This window comes from Orycteropus afer, unplaced genomic scaffold (genome assembly GCF_000298275.1).
Source record: "Orycteropus afer afer isolate SDZICR_OR568_19922 unplaced genomic scaffold, OryAfe1.0 scaffold00364, whole genome shotgun sequence".
Lineage (NCBI taxonomy): Eukaryota > Metazoa > Chordata > Mammalia > Tubulidentata > Orycteropodidae > Orycteropus > Orycteropus afer.
The window spans coordinates 1494905-1514720 of NW_006921951.1; the positions used below are offsets into that span (position 1 = coordinate 1494905).

At 36.9% G+C, this 19816-nt stretch overlaps 1 protein-coding gene across 1 annotated transcript in view; it reads left to right on the plus strand.

Annotated features, from left to right (window-relative positions):
• ANXA10 (annexin A10) overlaps nt 1-19816 on the plus strand; it is a 119441-nt gene that overhangs the window by 12515 nt on the left and 87110 nt on the right. The window contains exon 3 of the mRNA XM_007952892.2: nt 19671-19784. Within this exon, the coding sequence (XP_007951083.2) occupies nt 19671-19784 (114 nt within the window). The remainder of the gene's footprint in view (nt 1-19670; nt 19785-19816) is intronic.

Genomic DNA, 19816 nt, shown 5'->3' on the forward strand with positions numbered 1-19816 from the left:
GATCAACAGATGAATTCTAGTTGGTCTCATCAGAGAACGAGCCTTTACCGTGGACACCTGCAAGAGTGACTCAGAATTTTCTATCAGCAATTACAGTTTATTTCTACATTTTTACAGCCCCCAAATGACACTTCTTTAATATGCCAGTCTGTACTTTTCCAAGTGTTAGACCAAAAAGTGAATAAAAAGATAATAACATTAATTAAAGGGAATACTGGTCAGGGATATGGGGAAAAAAAAAAAAAAACAAGCTTGATTTCTGTCCACTGAGGAGAATGATACTGTTCGTTGTTTGGCTCTGCACAGCAGTTACTGAATTGAGCAGTCACAAAAGCCCAGTGGATATCATTTGGTTTCATCTTAGCAGAGCCATCTGCTTACCAGGTCAAGCTTTTAAGGGAACTGCTTGAGGTCGATTAATCAGCAGCTTTGCTTCAGGCAACAGGATGGAAGTGAAATTTTCACCAGAGAAACAACTGCTAGTGCTCTGGGTAGAGCTGAGATGCTGCTGGGGCCAAGTGAGGTATGTTGGGTTCTCTGAATAGTCATTACTAGTCATTGAGTCATATATGACCCAGCTCAAAATGGGTATATCGGGCATAAGAGTTACAAGGTCTCAATAGGTCAAGTGCTCAGCTTTGATAAGATGCCAGAAATAAGCTGATTGCCTCTTTTCAAAACTAGTGTAATTGAAAGTTTTATTAGGGAAGGGAGAAGTTCAAAACACCAAGAGGCACATCTAGGAGGCTGCCTCCCCCTACAAGAGGTGCCAATTGGCGGATCATCTCTCATAGAGAATTGTATCTGAAAGTGGTTTTTAGGGTTATGGGGCCCCAAAGATAGACACACTTCCCTATATATGGCTCTTCCTTGTTGAGAGCACTGCTCTGGTACTTAAAGTCATTCAAAGCCAGTAAAACAAATGTCAAGTATATTTAGCAGTGGAAGCTACAATAATAGTACAGTGAATCAGCCCAAAGGCCCCAATCACCAGGTCTCATATTAGTTCCTTTCTCTACCATGAACCTTGTCCAAATCAAAAAAAAAAAAAAAAAAACTCACTGCCGTGGAGTTGGATCCAACTCCTCCTTGGGTTTCAGAGGCAGTATCACTACAAAAGTAGTGGCTGGTGGGTTTGAAGCACCAGCCTTCTGGTTAATAGTCAAATGCCTTAGGCACTACACCACCAGAGGATATAGGTAGAAAGTGACTCAGGAAACTGAATCCAATCACCAGCATGCTCACAGATGCATACTCAGACAGAATAGTCAGACAAACTTTTCATCCATATTGGAGAGAGGAATACTTTGGCCACACCCTTAAATATTTCCCTCCTTAAAAGTAGAAGGAGGAAGGAAAGATCAGGAAGCATGAGGAAGAAAGCTGCTCTGCACCAACAAAGACATTTATTTTCTGTGTGACAACTATTTGCACCTCAACCAAAAGAACTTCCAATGTGTTCAACCCATACAAAGCACTAAATCAGGTGGTAAAGTCATCATTACTGATAGTATATTGTTCAGTTTGAGGGCACTTGGCTAAGTAGCCAGACCCACATTTCTTTCTGGCTACAGATAAGGAATTTTTCACCCTGTGGCTTAAACTAGCTTAAATCACACACTGCCTTTTTTTTTTCCCCCCTTTAATGAATCCATCTTAATCTATGGAATTTACTGCCCCATTTTCATGAGGTTTCAAGGTTTCTCTGGTTTTAACTTGAGAACTAGGGGAATTTTCCAGGTATACTTTTATTATTGTCCAATATTTTTCTTTCACCTTATTTTATACTTCCTGTATAAGTTTTCCACGGCTGCCATAACAAAACATCTACTAACTGGGTAGCTTATAAGAATAGAAATATATTATCTGGATAATGAATCCAGGCAAGTTCTAGAGGTTAGAAGTCTGAATTTAGGGTGTTAGCCGACCCAAATCCTCTCCACAGCCTCCAGGGAAAGATCTTGTCCTGTCTCGTAGTTTCTAGTAGCCATAGGCATAGCATAGTCAGGGACATTTCCCTCTGTGGGTGTCTGTGTCTCTTCTGCTTTTTTGAAGGACACTACACAGATTGAATTGGGACCCATCTTATTCCAGTATTCCAGGATGACATTTTGTTATCTATTTCCTAAAAAAAAAGTCATATTCACTGGTACAGTAATTAAGAAGTCTTGGAGGATACAGTTCAATCCATACAGTCCCCCAAATGAACTAGTATTATTATTGCTGTTTTACAAGTTAGTGCTAATTAAGTTTATCTATGATTTTCAATTTATTTGTTCATTTTTCTTCTAACATCCAACTCCATGTTTCTGATTTCAATATTATTTTTCCAAAAGAACATTCCTTAGCACTATTTTTTCTAGTAATAACAAGCAAATATTATATTCTTTCAGTCCTTTCCTAGAAATACAATTTCTTAAGGTTCATTATTTAATATTCATTAGATGGCTATATGATTCCAAACTAAATTTGATTTATTTTTCCTCATAATATTTCAGATATATTTTCAGTTCTTTTCCATTTTCCATTGATTTTTTTTTTTTTTTTTAACTTTTTGGTAGGAAAATTCCCAGTACATTCTTTAAGTGGGAAAATTATGTACTATTTTTCCTATTGCAGTACATGAAATCAAAGTACTTTTACATAGTATGAACTAACGCCTTTGTTTCAAGGTTGATAAATTTCTCCATTGATTCTTTAAATAAATCTCTTCTCACATCAAGAGTTTTTTCTTGGTGAGGTGTCTGCTATTTTTATCTCTGGTCATTTTTAATGTATTTTTTATTTATCTTTAAAATCTGTAGTTTCACTGCAGTGGTCAATAGGTTTGTGTATTTTTTTATCTAAAAAGGTGAGAATTCACAAATTATGTAAGATTTGAAATAGTATCTGTCACTGTCTTCACATTCTCTTGCTTTAAATCCTGTTGGACAGACATTTTTTCTTGTCATTCATTCTTCCATGTCTTTTAATCTTGTGTTCATATTACTAATCTTTTGGTCTCTAAATTTTTTGTCATTTTCAGATATTTTTCAAATTGACTAATTTATTTTTAGCTGCTTATATCAATTCTTTAAAATATGTATTATATTTTTAAATTCTAAGAGTATTCAATTGCTCCTTCTTGTTGTTAAGTGCTGTCGAGTCAGACCCAACTCATAGCAACCCTCCTTGCATTTCCAAGGCAGTATCACTACAGAAGTACATTGCCCAAACTTCCTTCCAAAGAGTGGCTGGTGGGTTTGAACCACCAGTCTTCTGGTTAGCAGTTAAGTGCCTTAGGCACTATGCTACCAGAGCTCCTTTTTAATTGCTAGAAGTTTTATTTGCATTTCTTTCCAATTCTGTTATATGTTATGGCATGTTAAATTATTACTAACTATCTCAAATTCATGAAACTGTTTGAAGAGTCCACTGTCACTCTGAGAGATTATTTCTAAGTCTATTTAGTGATATTTTTATTGTGCAAACTTTCAAGATGAGTTATGGTGGTTTTTGTTTTTTTTTTTCCCTGATAATAATTATTTTGTTGTTGTTGTTCAGGGAAATCAGAGAATTTTTCTAGTTTTGTTTTACATTTCTTCTTCCTGGTATTCCAGTATCATCATCAACTCCATATCAACTGTCATGATGCTAAGCTTTCATAGGGGGCCTTACCTCCTGTGGGTAGAATAAATTTGAACTGAAAGCTCTAGTGGGACACAGCTCTAGTATTTTGTGTTCTCAGTGTCTTAGGCTGGGATGTCTAAAGAAGCAAAAACAGTGAAGTTTGTTATTGTTGTTAGGTGCTGTCGAATTGTCTCTGACTCATAGGGACAGCAGAACTAAATATCACCTGGTCCCAAGCCAGCTCAGCAATCCTTGCTATACTTGAGCCCTTTGTCAAGCCACTATGTCAATCCCTCTCATTGAGGGCCTTCCAGGCTTTCATTAACCCTCCACCTTACCAAGCACGACATCCTTCTCCAGGGAATGGTCCCTTCTGATAACATGACCAAAGTAGGTGAGGCAAAATATGGCCATTCTCACCTCCAAGGAATATTCCAGGTATACCTCCTCTACATCAGATTTGTTAGTTCTTTTAGCAGTCCATGGTACTTTCAGCACTCTTTGCCAGCACTACAACACAAAAGCATCAATTCTTCTTCAGTCTTCCTCATTCATTGTCCAGCTCTCACATGCAATGAGGCAATTGAAAATATCAAGGCTTGTGTCAGGAGTACCTTAGTCCTCGAGGAGACATTTTTGCTCCTCAACACTTGAAAGAGGTCCTTTGTAGTCAACTTGCACAGGGCTATATGTCCTGTGATGTCCTGACTGCTACTTCCATTGGCATCAATTGTAGAACCAAGCAATGTAAAGTCTTTGACACTTCATTCTTTTCTCTGTTTATTGTGATGCTGCTTACTAGTCCAGTTATGAGGATTTTTGTTTTCTTCATATTAAGGTATAATCCATATTGTGGATTGTATGCTTCAGTCTTCATCAATAAGTACTTCAAGTCATCCTCACTTACAGCAAGCAAAGTTGTGTCATCAACACGTCACAGGTTGTTGTTAATGAGCCTTCCCCTATTCCTGATGCCACGTTCTTCTTCATATAGTCCAGCTTCTTGGATTATTTTCTCAGCATATAGATTGTATATGTATGATGAAAGGATACAACCCTGATGCACTCCCTTCTTGATTTTAAACGATGCAGTGTCCCATTGTTCTGTTTGAACAACAGAGTCCTGGTCAATGTACAGATTCCTCATGAGGACAATTAAGCATTCTGGAATTCCTATTCTTCTCAATGTTATCCAGAATTTGTTATGATCTGCATAATCAAATGCTTTTGCATAGTCAATAAAACACAAGTAAACATCTTTCTGGTATTCTTTGCTTTGAGCCAAGATTACATCTGACACCAGCAATGATATCCCTTGTTCCACACCCTCTTCTGAATCCAGTTTGCACTTTTGGAAGTTCTCTGTCTATATACTGCTACAACCATTTTTGAATTATGTTCAGTAAGATTTTACTTGCATGGGATATTAATGATATTGTTCAACAATTTTCACATTCTGTGGGATCACCTTTCTTTGGAATGGGTACGAATATGGTTCTCTTCCAGTCAGTTGGCCAGGTAGCTGTCTTCCAAATCTCTTAGCATAACAGAATGAGTGCCTCCAGTGGGGCATCTGTTTGTTGAAACATCTCAATAGGTATTCCATCAATTCCTGGAGCCTTTCTCTTCATCAATTCCTTCAGTGCAACTTTGACTTCTCCTTCAATACCATTCGTTCTTGAACATATGCCACCTCCTGAAATGAATGAAGATCAACCAGATATTTTTGGTACAGTGACTCTGTGTATTCCTTCCATCTTCTTTTGATGCTTCCTGCATCATTCAATATTTTGTCCAGAGAATCTTTAAATATTGCAACTTGAGGATTAAATAGTTTCCTCAGTTCTTTCAGCTTGAGAAATGCTGAATGCGTTCTTCCCTTTTGGTTTTCTAACTTCACATCTTTGCACATTTCATTATAGTAATTGGCTTTGTCTGCTTGAGCTGCTCTTTGAAATCTTTTATTCAGCTCTTTTATCTTGTCATTTCTTCCATTTGCTTTAGCTACTCTTCACTCAAGGGCAAGTTTCAGAGTCTCTTCTGATATCCATTTTGGTATTTTCTTTTTTGTATGTGTCTTTTTAAAGACTTCTTGCTTTTTTCATGGATGATGTTCTAGATGTCATCCCACAATTCTTCTGTTTTTTTGTCGTTGGTATTCAGGGAATCAAATCTATTTTTTAGATGGTCTCTAAATTCAGGAGGGATATGTTCAAGGTCATATTTTGGCTCTTGAGGACTTGTTTTAATTGTCTTCAAGTTCAAGTTGAACTTGCATATGAGCAGTTGATGTTCTGTTCCACAATCAGCTCCTGGCCTTGTTTGGGCTGAAGATAATGAGCTTTTCCATTGCCTCGTGCCACAGATGTAGTCAATCTGATTCATATGTATTCCATCTGGTGAAGTCCACATGTATAGATGCTGTTTGTGTTGTTGAAAAAAGGTGTTTGCAATGAATAAGTCATTGGTCTTGCAAAATTCTGTCATGCAATCTCCAGCGTTATTTCTGTTACCAAGGCCAAATTTTCCAACTATCAGTGATTCTTTGTTTCCAACTTTTGCATTCCAGTCACCAGTGATAATTAACATGTTTTGATTGCACATTCAATCAATTTCAGATTGCAGAATTTGATAAAAATCTTCAATTTCCTCATCTTTGGCTTTGGTGGTTGGAGCATAAACTTGAATAAAAGTTGTATTAACTGGTCTTCCTTGTAGTTGTATAGATATTATCCTATCACTGACAGCATTGTACTCCAGGACAGATCTTGAAACATCCTTTTTGATGATGAGTACCATGCCATTCCTCTTCAAATTGTCATTCCTGGTGTAGTAGATCATAGGGTTGTCTGATTCAAAATGGCTAAAACCAGTCCATCTCAGCTCACTAATGTCTAGGATATCAATCTTTATGCATTCTATTTTATTTTTGACAATGTCCAATTTTCCTAGATTCATACTGTGTACATTCTATGTTCCAATTATTAATGGATGTTTACAGCTGTTTCTCCTCAATTTGAGTCATGCCACATCAGCAAATGGAAGTCTCGAAAGCTTTACTTTATCCATATCAGTAATATTGGTTCTACTCTGATCATGTAACTCTTTCCCAATCATATTTTGAGAGCCTTCTGACCTAAAGGGCTCATCCTTCTGCAGTGTATTGGACAATGTTTCTGAGCTTTTCATAAAGTTGTACAGTAATGTATCAGACAGTGTTTTTCTGCTATTCATAGGTTTTCTCTAGCTAATTCTTTGAGAAGCAGATGGCCTCTTCCTTCTTCCTAGTCTATCTCACTCTGTAAGCTACGTTGAAACATGTGCAGCATGTGAACTGCTGACATTTGAAACACTGGTGGCACAGCTACAAGCCTCACAGAAACATGCAAGCCACCACAGTATGACAAACTGACAGACAAGTGTGTCTCCCTTAGTTGTTCGAAACCTCTCTGCCCTTCCCTTACCTGGATCCCATGACTCTTTTTCCTTCCTGCCTCTTTGTCTGAGGCCTATCTTCCTCCCCTTTCCTGGATCCCTGCTGCTGCTCGGTCAGTCTCAGCCATGGCCCAGCTTTTCTTTCCCTTGCTTTCCTGCCTCTTGGGGGTAGGACCTGACAATACGGTAATACCTTTCTTTGCCTGTTCATCCAGAGGTATGAGGAGCTCAAAGTGGCTGAGTGACATTCTTAACTTACAGTTCAATGGAGCCCATGTTGTGTCTCCAGGTAGCAGTATTTCTTTCTTTGGAACTAAGACCTCCAGATCATTGGGCATAGGAACGCAGGACACAGGAAGCAAAAACATAGAAAAATGGATTATTACTGGTAAGAATGAGTGATTCCACTCCCATTTCCACCTCTTGGTGCCTGGACTTATGAATCTTGGCTGTTGGAGAAACAGCCCCATATGCTAAACATTGGTTTAGTGCATATACAGCCTGCTCTTGAACATTGACCCAACCCTGCAAGGTCTTGACACTTAGTTGATGTTGTAATTGAATCTTTAAAAGGCCTTTCTATCCTTCTATCAATATAGATGCTTCAGGAAGATAGGAAACATGGTAAGAGCAAGGGGGTTCCATGAGTGTTGACCCACTGACACACTACATTTGCTGTGAAGTGAGTCCCTTAATCTAAGGTGACACTGTGTGGTAAAACAAGATGGTGGATAAGGCAGATGGTAGTTTTGGCAGAAGCACTGTGTGCAAACAAGGCAAATCTGTATCCAGAGTAAGTATTTATTCCAATAAGAATGAAATTATGCCCTTTCCATGATGAAAGTGTTGCAATATAATCAACATGCCAGAAGATTGCTGGCTGATTCCCCTGAGGAATGATTCAATTTTGAGGACTCAGTGTTGGTCTCAACTGCTGGCAGATTGGATATTCAGCAGTGGTTTGGTGAATAGAAGTCCATATTACTGAGCCCATGAATAATCCCATCTCTGACTACCAGACTACTTTGTTTATGAACCCAGTGGGCAATGAGAGGAGTGACTAGGTAAAGAAGATGATTGGTTTGTGTAGAGCATGTCATCATATCCATTATATTGTTAAAATCCAACTCTACCAAGTTTGCCCTTTGATGAGCATTCACAGGAGAAACACATATGTTCTCTTCTTTGACCCATTCAAAGAAGTCTATTCATATACCTCATCCCCATACATCCTTGTTACCAATTTTCCAGTCATGGTCTTTGAAGTTTCTGACCATCTAGCCAAACTATTGGACACAGCCCCTGAATCAGTATAGAATTGCACATCTGGTCATTTCTCCTCCAAAGCAAAGTGAACAACCAGATGCATTGTTTTAAGTTCTGCCCTTTGGGAGGATTTCCTTTTACCACTGCCCTTCCAGGAGGTAATAAAAAGGAGATGTGGTGCTGCTGCTGTCCACTTTTTAAAGGTACAAGCATATTGACTGGTTCTGTTGGCAGGAATGATTTAATGGGATTTAAAGTATTTGTGTCCCCAGCTTCCTGATTACATGCCCATATCCAAGAAATAGGATATTTTCTTCCCAATCAATGCCCTACTGTAACTTCAGATACCAATAAAGTTGGGAATTCAATTGGTGTTATAATTCAGCCACTCTTACAATAAGATTCTAAGTTTTGTTCTCAATAATATCAGCTTTGTTCCTAGAAGAAACAGGCTTTCTTTCAGAGCACAAGTGGCAATTTTAAAGTCTTTTATACATCACTTGAGCTTTGATTCTGAAACTCTGAGTTCATCTCTTTCTTTTATTACTTTGTCTGGTATAAGTAGGATCAACCAACCAGGTTCCTTATACTCATTCTGGAAAAATTGCAGAAAAAGTGTAAAACATGCAATCATGCAGAGCCTTTTTCTCATCAATACTTGATCTATTGATGGTGATAGTTCATTAATTAATATTGCCAACTCATAGCATAGATTAGCAGCACCTTCTTTTCTGAGGGAGACAGAGTCATCGATGCCTTTAAGACTACTCAGATGTCAGAACAAACTTAGAAAACTCTTTATGATTTTGTTTCTCTAGAATTACTCTTAGTACCAAATTTCTCAGGTGGGTTTCTCTACAAAAGCAAAACCAGTGAAGCTTATAAATATATGTATATATAGAGAGATTTATCTCAAGGAAATGGCTCATGCAGTTGTAGAGGCTGGCAAGTCTCAAGTCTCTGGGTCAGACATCAGGCAAGAGGTTTCTCATGACTCACAAACCTACTGGGGCTCAAAAAACCGAGATGAGCAGGTCAGACAGAAGGCTGCTAGAACACAGGCTGTAGAGACTGATGAATCCCAAGATAAGAAAGCAATATGGCAGGCCATTGACACAGGTGCAAAGAACCAAGGTCAGATGATGATGAGGCAGATATAGGATCTAGATAGAGCAAAAAAAGTCAGAGAGTTTTGCCAGAACATCCACATATTTATTGTGTGCAGACCACACTCCCAAGGAAACTCCCTTTCAACTTAATGGCTGCTCATAGCAGATCTGATCATGGAGGTGATTATGTCAGATTTTATCATGAGGGGTGACTACATCATAACTGCCAAACACTTGAGAATCATGGTCCATCCAAGGTGACATACATCTTAAGCATCACAGTCAGAAAGAATATTTGAGTAGAATATCCCTCTACTCAAAACTCATTATCAATGATAGGTCAGCTTTCTACCCATCTTGCAATGCTGAATGCTGGTTTTGTTTTGTTTTTCCTTATATAACATTTATACTGAGGGTATTATCCTTTGAGGTTCCTAACTTCTTATGAAGGATTTCAGGCTTAATTCCCTGTGTTAACAGGTTCAATAAATGTTCTCCTGTCCTTGGGCATTAAAGCTCAACCAAATAGCTGTAAAACCAGCTCCGTCTTCCCCAATCACCTCCAAGATCATCTGGATCAATCATTTGCTTACTTTGTGGTTTTTAGTTCTCTCATGGTATTTACACCATGGAATTCCTTTCTTCTGAGATCAAGCATGCTTGTAAAAGAATTTTTGTTATATTCTTTATTTGGTGTTCAGAGGAGGAGAGTTTTACCTTTCATTTTCTCCTTAAGACCAAGGTTTTATTTTTATCACCAGAGAAAAATTAACTCAAAGTCTGTCAACAATTGAAGCACTGAATAAAATCATTGAAAAAATCTGTAAAATGAAGCTGTTCAAAAGAATACTCACTAATCACTGCTAAGTGAAGAAGCAGGTTGCAGGAATATTTCCATAATATAACATAAAATTGTTCAAGGATTTATACAGTGACTGCCACTACTGGTAGGGTAGAATTAAGACAAATTCTAAGATGTATTTTGTACAGCCTACATCATCATGTTGTTTAAACTGCAAGTATCATTTTTATGATCATAGGAAAGGTCATATAAGTTAAAAGTGTATGAAATGGTTCCCTTGACACTATTCTGGCAAGCAAGACTTTAGTCATATTTCTACTTCTTATCTCTGATTACCCATAATTAGTGAAAACTAAGAGGGACAGGACAGAAGAAATTGTGATTTTACTTTTAGTTTAAATGGAGTGATCAGAATAGCTGCAACATGGCAATCTGCAGTTTCATCAACAACATATAACTGCTCAATTTGAAAAGTAAGTACTTATTAGCTTAATGTAAGGCCAAGCTGTGATTCCTGCAGAGTCCGCTTTAGGGCAAGTCTTTAGAAAAGAGGAAAGCAAAGGCAGTTAGGCTGGGGAGAGTCACACTCCAAAGATTACATCTGCAAAGTTATTTATATAACTCCGAGTGATAATTTGAGAGTTTAATTAGAGAACCTATTTGAAGGTTCTTCTTTGAACTTGATAGTTTAGTTATTTAAACATATTATTCTATATTTATCTTCCGAAAAGAAAGTACTATCTCCTTCCCAGTGTCTTAATAATATTGTACCATTACCACTACTACATTTTGCTTTGCAATGTAATTGGGATTCCTGTATATTAGTCCCTTCCACTGCTTGAGGACAAGAACCTTGGTTTCTTTATTTTTGAATTGCCTAGAATGACATGAAAGAATTGCTTGTTGGGTTACAATTGGTCTTCATTCACTCATTCATCTAATACCAGTTTTGTAAGTGTGTTTTGTATACCAGGCACATTTCCATGTGCTGGTAAGCAGCCATGAATAAAACTTAACCAAAAACCTTATCATGATGGAGCTTGCATTCTACTGGGATGGGATAAATACTAACAAAAAACAAATAGACCCACTGCCATTGAGTCAGATCCGACTCATAGCGACCCCTACTTGGGTTTCCGAGGCAGTATCACTACAGAAGTAGATTGCCCAACCTTCCTTCTGAGGAGTGGCTGGTGGGTTTGCAGTTAAATGCCTTAGGCACTACACCACCAGAGCCCCCAGGATAAATACTAAAAACATATATTAGTAAAGTATGTTATATGTTAAGCAAAAAAAGAGATAAAACCAGAGAGGAATATAGGAAGTTCTAATGTCAGGTAAAATTTTTCAATTTCACCTGGGTACAATTCACTGAGAAAATTTTACAGGTGAAATGGCCTGAAGGTAGGGAGATGTGAGTCATGTGAAAATCTAGGGGAAGAACATTCAAGGTAGAATGAAGATCAAAAGCAAAGACCACCAGGCCAGAGCAGGTCTGCTCTCCCAGCATCAATAAGAAGACCACTGCAATTGGAATGGAGATATCAGGAGAAAGAAGAGTAATAGGAGATAAGGGCAGAAAAGTGACGAGAATATATCATGTAGTAAGTACCTTGTCAACCATTGTAAGGACTTTGATATTTACATGGGATAAAACTCCTGGGTGGTTCACTTTCTTCTGAGATCAACTATACAAGAGAACTATATTGTACTCTGGTGTTTGGAGTGGAAGAGCATCTTAAGCAGAGAAGTGACTAATCTGATTTGTATATTTAAAGGACCACACTGTCAGACATGTTGAGAGAATACTGTATGATGCAAGGAGAAGGGAAACTCATTCGGAAGCTATCATATTAACATAGGAGAGTGATGATGATGGCCTGGCTAAGGGTAGTGCTATTAGAAGTAGTAATAAATCATTAATGTCTGGATATATTTGTAAACAGTAGGATTTACTGGCAATTTGATGCAAGAAACACAGTACCATCCATCTCTAAAGTAGAAAGATAGGAAGAGAGAGTGAATGAGAGAGGAATTGAGTTTTGGCACTGCTAATAATTAGTCACTTTTAATCTAGAGTAAAATTCTTATTTTATTATTATAGAGTTTCTTCAACTAAAACTTTTAAAACCTACACATTGTGAGTACCTGTTATGTTTTAGGAAATAGTTTCAGAGTTTTATCTGATAGTTATTTAATACATCAACTCTATGAGATCTCTATGAGATCTATGAGATAGGTGCAATTATTATTCTTATTTTACTGGCAAGGCAGCAGATACACAAAAAAAGAGGTTAGCAAATGTTCCTGTGATCCCACAGCTGGGACTTTGCACAGCCAGGATTGAAACCTAAGCATTCTATCTCCAAGAACCTGCATATCCTAAAGATAATAGTCAATATCTGATACTGTTTCTATTACTGAATGTATATTATTTTATTGAAATCTTTTGAAAACTCACATGTATATACATATATTTATATATATATATAACTTCACAAAACACTACATACATACAGTGTTGCAAAACAAAGATATACAAGCTCCATCTAGTGGTGGTACCAAGTTCAGCATACTTTAAATGCAATACTTGATGCTCACTGCTCTCCAGTAGAATCTGACTCATAGCGACCCCTCCTTGGATTCCCAAGGCGGTATCTCTACGGAAGTAGATTGCCCAGTTTAAACTAATCATATCTCTATAAATGTGGGGAGGATAGTAATCAACCGCATGTAAATTAGATAAAATAAAAGACATTTGTAATGCCTGAAAATGTCTTCAATTTAAACATTGTCTTTATCCCTTATATCTTATCAATAAAATCCTTTTTCCTTCCAAATTCTTTCATTCATGCATTCATTCATGTATCATTTCATTTGTTTACACATTAATTTATGTTATATATAAAGTACAAGGAGCTCTGGTGGTATAGTGCCTAAGGTGTCTGACTGCTAACCAGACCTATCAGCCACTTCTCAGAGGGAAGACTGGGCAATCTACTTTCGTAGAGATACTGCTTTGGAAACCCAAGGAGGCGTTGCAGAATCAACGGAATCGACTTGAGGGCAGTGAGTGAGCAAACAGAATCGACTTGAGGGCAGTGAGTGAGTAAGTGTCTTGAAGGCGCTCTGGTGGTGCAGTGCCTAAGGCATTTGACCGCTAACCAGAAGATTGATAATTCAAACCCACCAGCCACTCCTTGGAAAGGCAATCTACTTCCATAAGATTTACCACCTTGGACACCCAGTAGGGGTCGCTATGAGTTGGAATTGACTCGATGGCAGTTAAGTTTTTTATTTTTATTTATTTATTAATTTTGCATATAAAGTATATTCTGTATATTTGGAACTATACTACACTTAGATGCTGAATTTAGGAAAATTTGTGAAACAAATAGGATTCTACACAAAATTTATTTGAATAAATTCTCCAACTCTTCCTCTCACCTATGAGTCTCATGTGACACCTGCCCCAGTCCTATTAAAGAAAAATTGCTTCTCTTAGACAATCAACTCTACAAGACCAAATGGTCAACACTTACACAAATGCAAAGATGAGAAGGCAAGGCGTGCAGGGAAGCTAGAAAAATGGAAACAACAGAATGGAAATAATGAGAATGCTTAGATATTGCAAAAATTTTAATCAATGTCATGGAACAATTTGAATGAATTTTTAAAAGAGAGCCTATTTTTTTATGTAAAATTTCACCTAAAGAACAATAAAATATGCAAAAAAGAATAACTTATTTCTAAACCAAAAAAACAAACATTGCCATCGAGTTGATTCTACTCATAGTGACCCCTCCTTAGGTTTCCCAGGCGATGTCTCTAGGGAAGTAGATTACCCAATCTTCCTTCCGAGGAACAGCTGGTGGGTTTGAACTGTCAGCCTTCTGGTTAGCAGTCAAATGTCTTAGGCACTACACCATTACCTTATGAAACCAATATTAGTAAAATGATTAAAAATTTTCTTATGGTGCAGTTTTTGTTGTTGTTATGTGCCAGCAAGTCAGCTCCAACTCATAGCAACCTTATGTACAACAGAATGAAACACTGCCCAGTCCTGGGCCAAAATCACAATCTTTACTACACCTGAGCCAATTGTTGCAGCCACCATGTCAATCCATCTCATTGAGGGCCTTCCCCTTTCTCAATGACCCTCCACTTTACCAAGCATGATATCCTTCTCCAAGGAATAGTCTATTCTGACAACATGACCAAGTAGGTAAGATGAAGTCTGGCCATTCTCACTTCCAAGGTACATTCTGGCTGCACTTCTTGCAGGTGAGATTTGTTAGTTCTTTTAGCAGTCCATGGTATTTTCAGTATTCTTCCCCAGCACCATAACTCAAAAACATCAACTTTTCTTCAACCATCCTTGTTCATTGTCCAGCTCTCACATGCATATGACGTGACTGAAAATACCATGGCTTGGGATACACACACCTTAGTCTTCAAGGAAACATCTTTTCTCTTCAGCACTTGAAATAGGTCTTTTGAGGCAGATTTGTCCAGTGCAATAGGTCATCTAACATCTTGACTGCTGCTTCCATTGGTGTTGATTGTGGAATCAAGTAATATGAAATCTTGAACAACTTCAATCTTTTCTCCATTTATTGTGATACAGTTTACTGGTCTAGCTGTGAGGATTTTTTATTTTCTTTATGTTGAGATGTTATCCATACTGTGGACTGTAGTCTTTAATCTTCATCAATAAGTCCTTCAAGTCATCCTCACTTTCAGCAAGCAAAGTTGTGTCATCTGCATATCACAGGTTGTTAATGAGTCTTCCTCCAGTCCCAGAAGATGCCACGTTCTTCTTCATATAATCCAGTTTCTTGGATTATTTTTTCTGCATACAGATTGAATAAGTATGGTGAAAGGATAAAACCCTGACATACTCCTTTCCTGATTTTACACCATGCAGCATCCCTTGTTCTGTTCAGGCAACAGCCACCTGGTCTATGTACAGATGTGGTAAAAAAAAATAAAAAATTAAAAATTCACTAAATTGAATGGTAGTAAATGTAAACTAAGGATTACCTACTGTGGCACATGAACATAGTATAAGATCTATTAGAAATGTTCTTTTTGACAATGAATGTGAGGCTATTCCTCTTCCATTTGTCATTCTAGAATAGTAGACTTTATGATTATCTATTGAAAATGGCCAATGCTAGTCTATTTCAGCTGAATAATCCCTAGGATTTTGATCTTTATGCATTCCATTTCATTTTTGACAACTTCCAATTTTCTTAGATTCATTTTTTCATACATCCCATTCTGATAATTTATTGATGTTTGCAGCTGTATCTTCTCCTTTTGCATCATGATACATCAGCAAATAGAGGTATTATAATTTAGGAAATATGTTGTAGAAAGGGATGTTTGAGAATTTATAAAACTGGTATTCAATCAGTGTGTGGAAGAGTAAACAGCAACATATGCAGTTGTGGTAAGTTGCAGGAGCCTGTAAGTTTGGTTTAACTCATAACAACCCTATATGTACAACAGAATGAAACACTGCCTGATCCTTCATCATCCTCAAAATCATCATTATGTCTCAGCCCATTGTTGTAGGCAGTGGGTCAGTTCACACCTGTGCAGAGTGGAACAGAAATATATATATATGGAGCTCTCTTGGTGCGGTGCCTATAGAATTTGACTGCTAATCAGAAGGTTGGCAGTTCAAACCCACCAGCTCTGTGGAAGGAAAACCAGGCTTTCTACTTCCATAAAGATTTACTGCCTTGGGAACTCAATGTTTATCGCTATGAGTTGCAATTGACTTGATGGCAGTGAGTTTGATTTTGTGGTATATAGTGGTGTAGTACCTAAGGCATTTTACTGCTAACCAGAAGGCTGGTGGTTCAAACCCATCAACAATTCCTTGGAAGGAAGACTGGGAAATCTATTTCTGCAGAAATATCACTTTGGAAACCCAAGTGGGCGTCGCTATGAGTCAGATTCTACTCAATGGCAGTGATTTTTATTTATTTATTTATTTATTTTTTTTGTATCTCTCTATCTATGATATATATATGTTGTTGTTGTTGTTATGTGCCGCCGAGTCAAACCCGACTCATAGCGGCCCCTCCTTGGGTTTCCGAGGCAGTATCACTACGGAAGTAGGATTGCCCAACCTTCCTTCCGAGGAGTGGCTGGTGGGTTTGAACCGCCAGCCGTCTGGTTAGCAGGCAAGTGTCTTAGCCACTATGCTACCAGAGCTCTCCCATGATAGATAGATAGATAGATAGATAGATAGATAGATCGATAGATCAGATAAATGGCTCATGGGACTCAGAGTTGAATCAGAATACTGAGTTTAAATTCTGACTTTATCACTTAATAGTCATATGAACTTGAGCAAGTTATTTGTCTTCTCTAAGCCCCAATTTCCTCATTATGATAATGGTAATAATAATAAGAGTTTCATGGGATTGTTATGAGAATTATAAATAAAGTATATTAAAGCACTTAGCAGGTATTTAATCCATTGGCCCAGGTAGGCTGATGATATTTGCCAGATATATATTATAAGTGACATCATCAGTATATCTACTTGCTTGTATATATCCTTTAATCTTGCTTTCTTTAACTATGTGCATATATGTCTATATGGAAGATACATTGGTGGTCTTTTAGAGTCAAGTATAGGAAGATAATCTCTCTTTGAACATCTTGAATCTCTCAAAAATCATTAAAACGTATAAAACTGTAAAAACTCCATTCCCAAAATCCCGGTACCTTCACTCTGAAAATATAGAACAAACAGAAAATATTTAATAAAAGAACGTGGTCATTTGATAATATTTCTTTGTTTCAGACAACCAGTTTAAAACGTTGTTGTTGTTGTTGTTATGTGCCGTCGAGTCGGCCCCAACTCATAGCGACCCCTCCTTCGGTGTCCGAGGCAGTATCACTACGGAAGTAGGATTGCCCAACCTTCCTTCCAAGGAGTGGCTGGGGGGTTTGAACCGCCAGCCTTCTGGTTAGCAGTCAAGTGCTTTAGCTACTATGCTACCAGAGCTCCCAGTTTAAAATAGAGGCTGCAATTATTTCTGATTTAATATAATTGAATAAAATATGTTGTTGTGGTTAGGTGCCGTAGAGTCAGCCCTGACTCGTAGTGACCCCTCTTTGAGTTTCTGAGGTGGCATCACTACAGAAGTAGATTGCCCAAACTTCCTTCTGAGGAGTGGCTGGTGGGTTTGAACCTCCAGCCTTCTCGTTATCAGTCAAGTTCATTAGGCATTATGCTACCAGAGCTAACGGATAAAATATAGTGACTATTAAAATTAATCTATCAAAATCTTGAGTCTTTGATGAATCTCAGTTTACTCCTCCATTATAATGTAAGCTTATTAAGAGAAGGGACACCAACTATGTAGTTGAATATTGGAGCCCCTAGTCTCAGGAATAGCCTGGTAAATCAAGTATCTGTTGAATGAATCAGTGATTGTATTTTTTAAAGTAATTTGTTAGATGTGATTTTATAATTTTTACATATAAACACATAACAACTGTGACAGGGTAAGAAATTTTGGCAAACCAACTGTCAATTTCAGGATATAACTAGTCTTCCTTCAAAATAATTGTTTTCTTATTCTTTCTATTTCCACTACCTCATTCCAGGCTCACATGACCTCAAGTAGCTACAGCTATCACCTCCCACCCACATGATCTCCCTGTCTTCTCCAAATTATAATTTATATCACCACCAGAATAATTTCCTTCAGCACAGCCTTCTAAAGGCTAGGTTTTGGTTTAGAGTTTGTTTATCTTCAAAAGGTAACCTGATTTCTGAATTTCCACAGGAGCAGAAATCCTAAATCATCATACAATTCTTTGCTGTAAATCCTGTCCATCTTCTTTCCATATGGATCTTTTAGTCTCTTCAAATTGACCTATTCACACTACTCATAATGATCACCCCTGACTGTACTTCTCTGTTACCTAACAAAATGCTATTTGTCCTTCCTCTTGTAAACACATCCCACTTCCCTAAAATCTTCCCTAATCCTATTTATCTATTCCTCTCTTATCTTAATTCAGACAACACTCTTATACTAGCTTTGTTGTTTGTAGATGCCATCCATTTGGCTTCAATCCATAGAGACCTTATGTAGAACAGAATGAAATGTTGTCAGATTCTGTAGCATCCTCACAATTGCTGCTGTATTTGAGCATTGTGGAAGCCATTGTATCAATACAATTCATTGAGGATCTTTCTCTTTTTTTCAATGACCTTTTACTTTGCCAAACAATCTTCAGGGATTGGTTCCCCCAGACAACATGTCCAAAGTACGCAAGATGAAATCTTGCCATTCTTGATTCAAAGGAGCATTCTGGCTGTACTTCTTCCAAGACAGATTTGTTCTTGCTTTTTGCTGTCCATGGTATATTCATTGATCCAAGCACAAATTCAATAAATTCTGTTATTAATTACTACTTTATGATGAATACTTTTATTTTCTAAAATAGAAAAAAAGAAATCAACTGAATAGGAAAAGTAGGGTTATCCTAAAAAGAGAAAGGAAAGAAAAGTAAGTTTGTTTTGTTTTTATGACAATATTATTTATAATGCATCATAGACATCTTATACTTGAATTGCATCATTGAACCACTTTAAAACTAAAACAAATGTATTTTATGTTTTTAAATGTAATACTGAGTAATCTATATATTTTAGCAAGATATCATTAATATGTTTAATATATTTTAATATATCTTAAATATTTTAAATATGTTTATTTTAAATATCTTCATATTTAAAGATATGTTTGTAATTCTACCCAAAATAAATTCTGTGTATTTTTAAATTCCACCCTGTATTAGAAAAGTAAAATAAAATAAAATGATCAATTTCATATTTTTGTACTGTAGTCCAAGAAAAATAAAATCATTATGCTTATCTTTTTCTTTAGTGTTTCACCTTCCATATTTTAAAGAAATACATTAATCTAGCTGATATTTGAAGATAACTCCAAGGTTACTTACTAAATCCATTCATGTATCTTCTTTGGCAATTACACAACTATAGACTCTCAGTTAAATGAGACTACTATAATGATAAAATTAAATAATATAATATATAATAAAACAAAAGTTTTTTAAAAGAAATAATATCTATTAATTTCACACATGAAAACTAAGAACTCTGAAATAAAATGTTCTTAAGTTTCAAATTTGTTCATTTTCATAATGAAATATTAAGAGCTGTTGGGGATAGGAATTAAGGAAAGACTATATTAAGTCAGTCATTTCCAAACTATGAAGTCTGTAATCTGGTTCAATCCACACATTTACACATGACTCAAAACCACACTTGTTATTATGTGAGATTGTGGGGAAAAGGAAATGTTAGTAGAAGATTTTCTAAAATTATCCCATTTCTCTTGTAAATTTGGTAACTGTTTTAATAAAATCATTTACTTTTCCCCTCGTAGGATTTGATTGGTGACCTGAAGGAGAATCTTTCAGATCATTTCAAAGATGTTATGGTTGGCCTCATGTACCCACCACCATCTTATGATGCTCATGAACTCTGGCATGCCATGAAGGTAGTGACTTGATCCAAATATACACCTGTAAC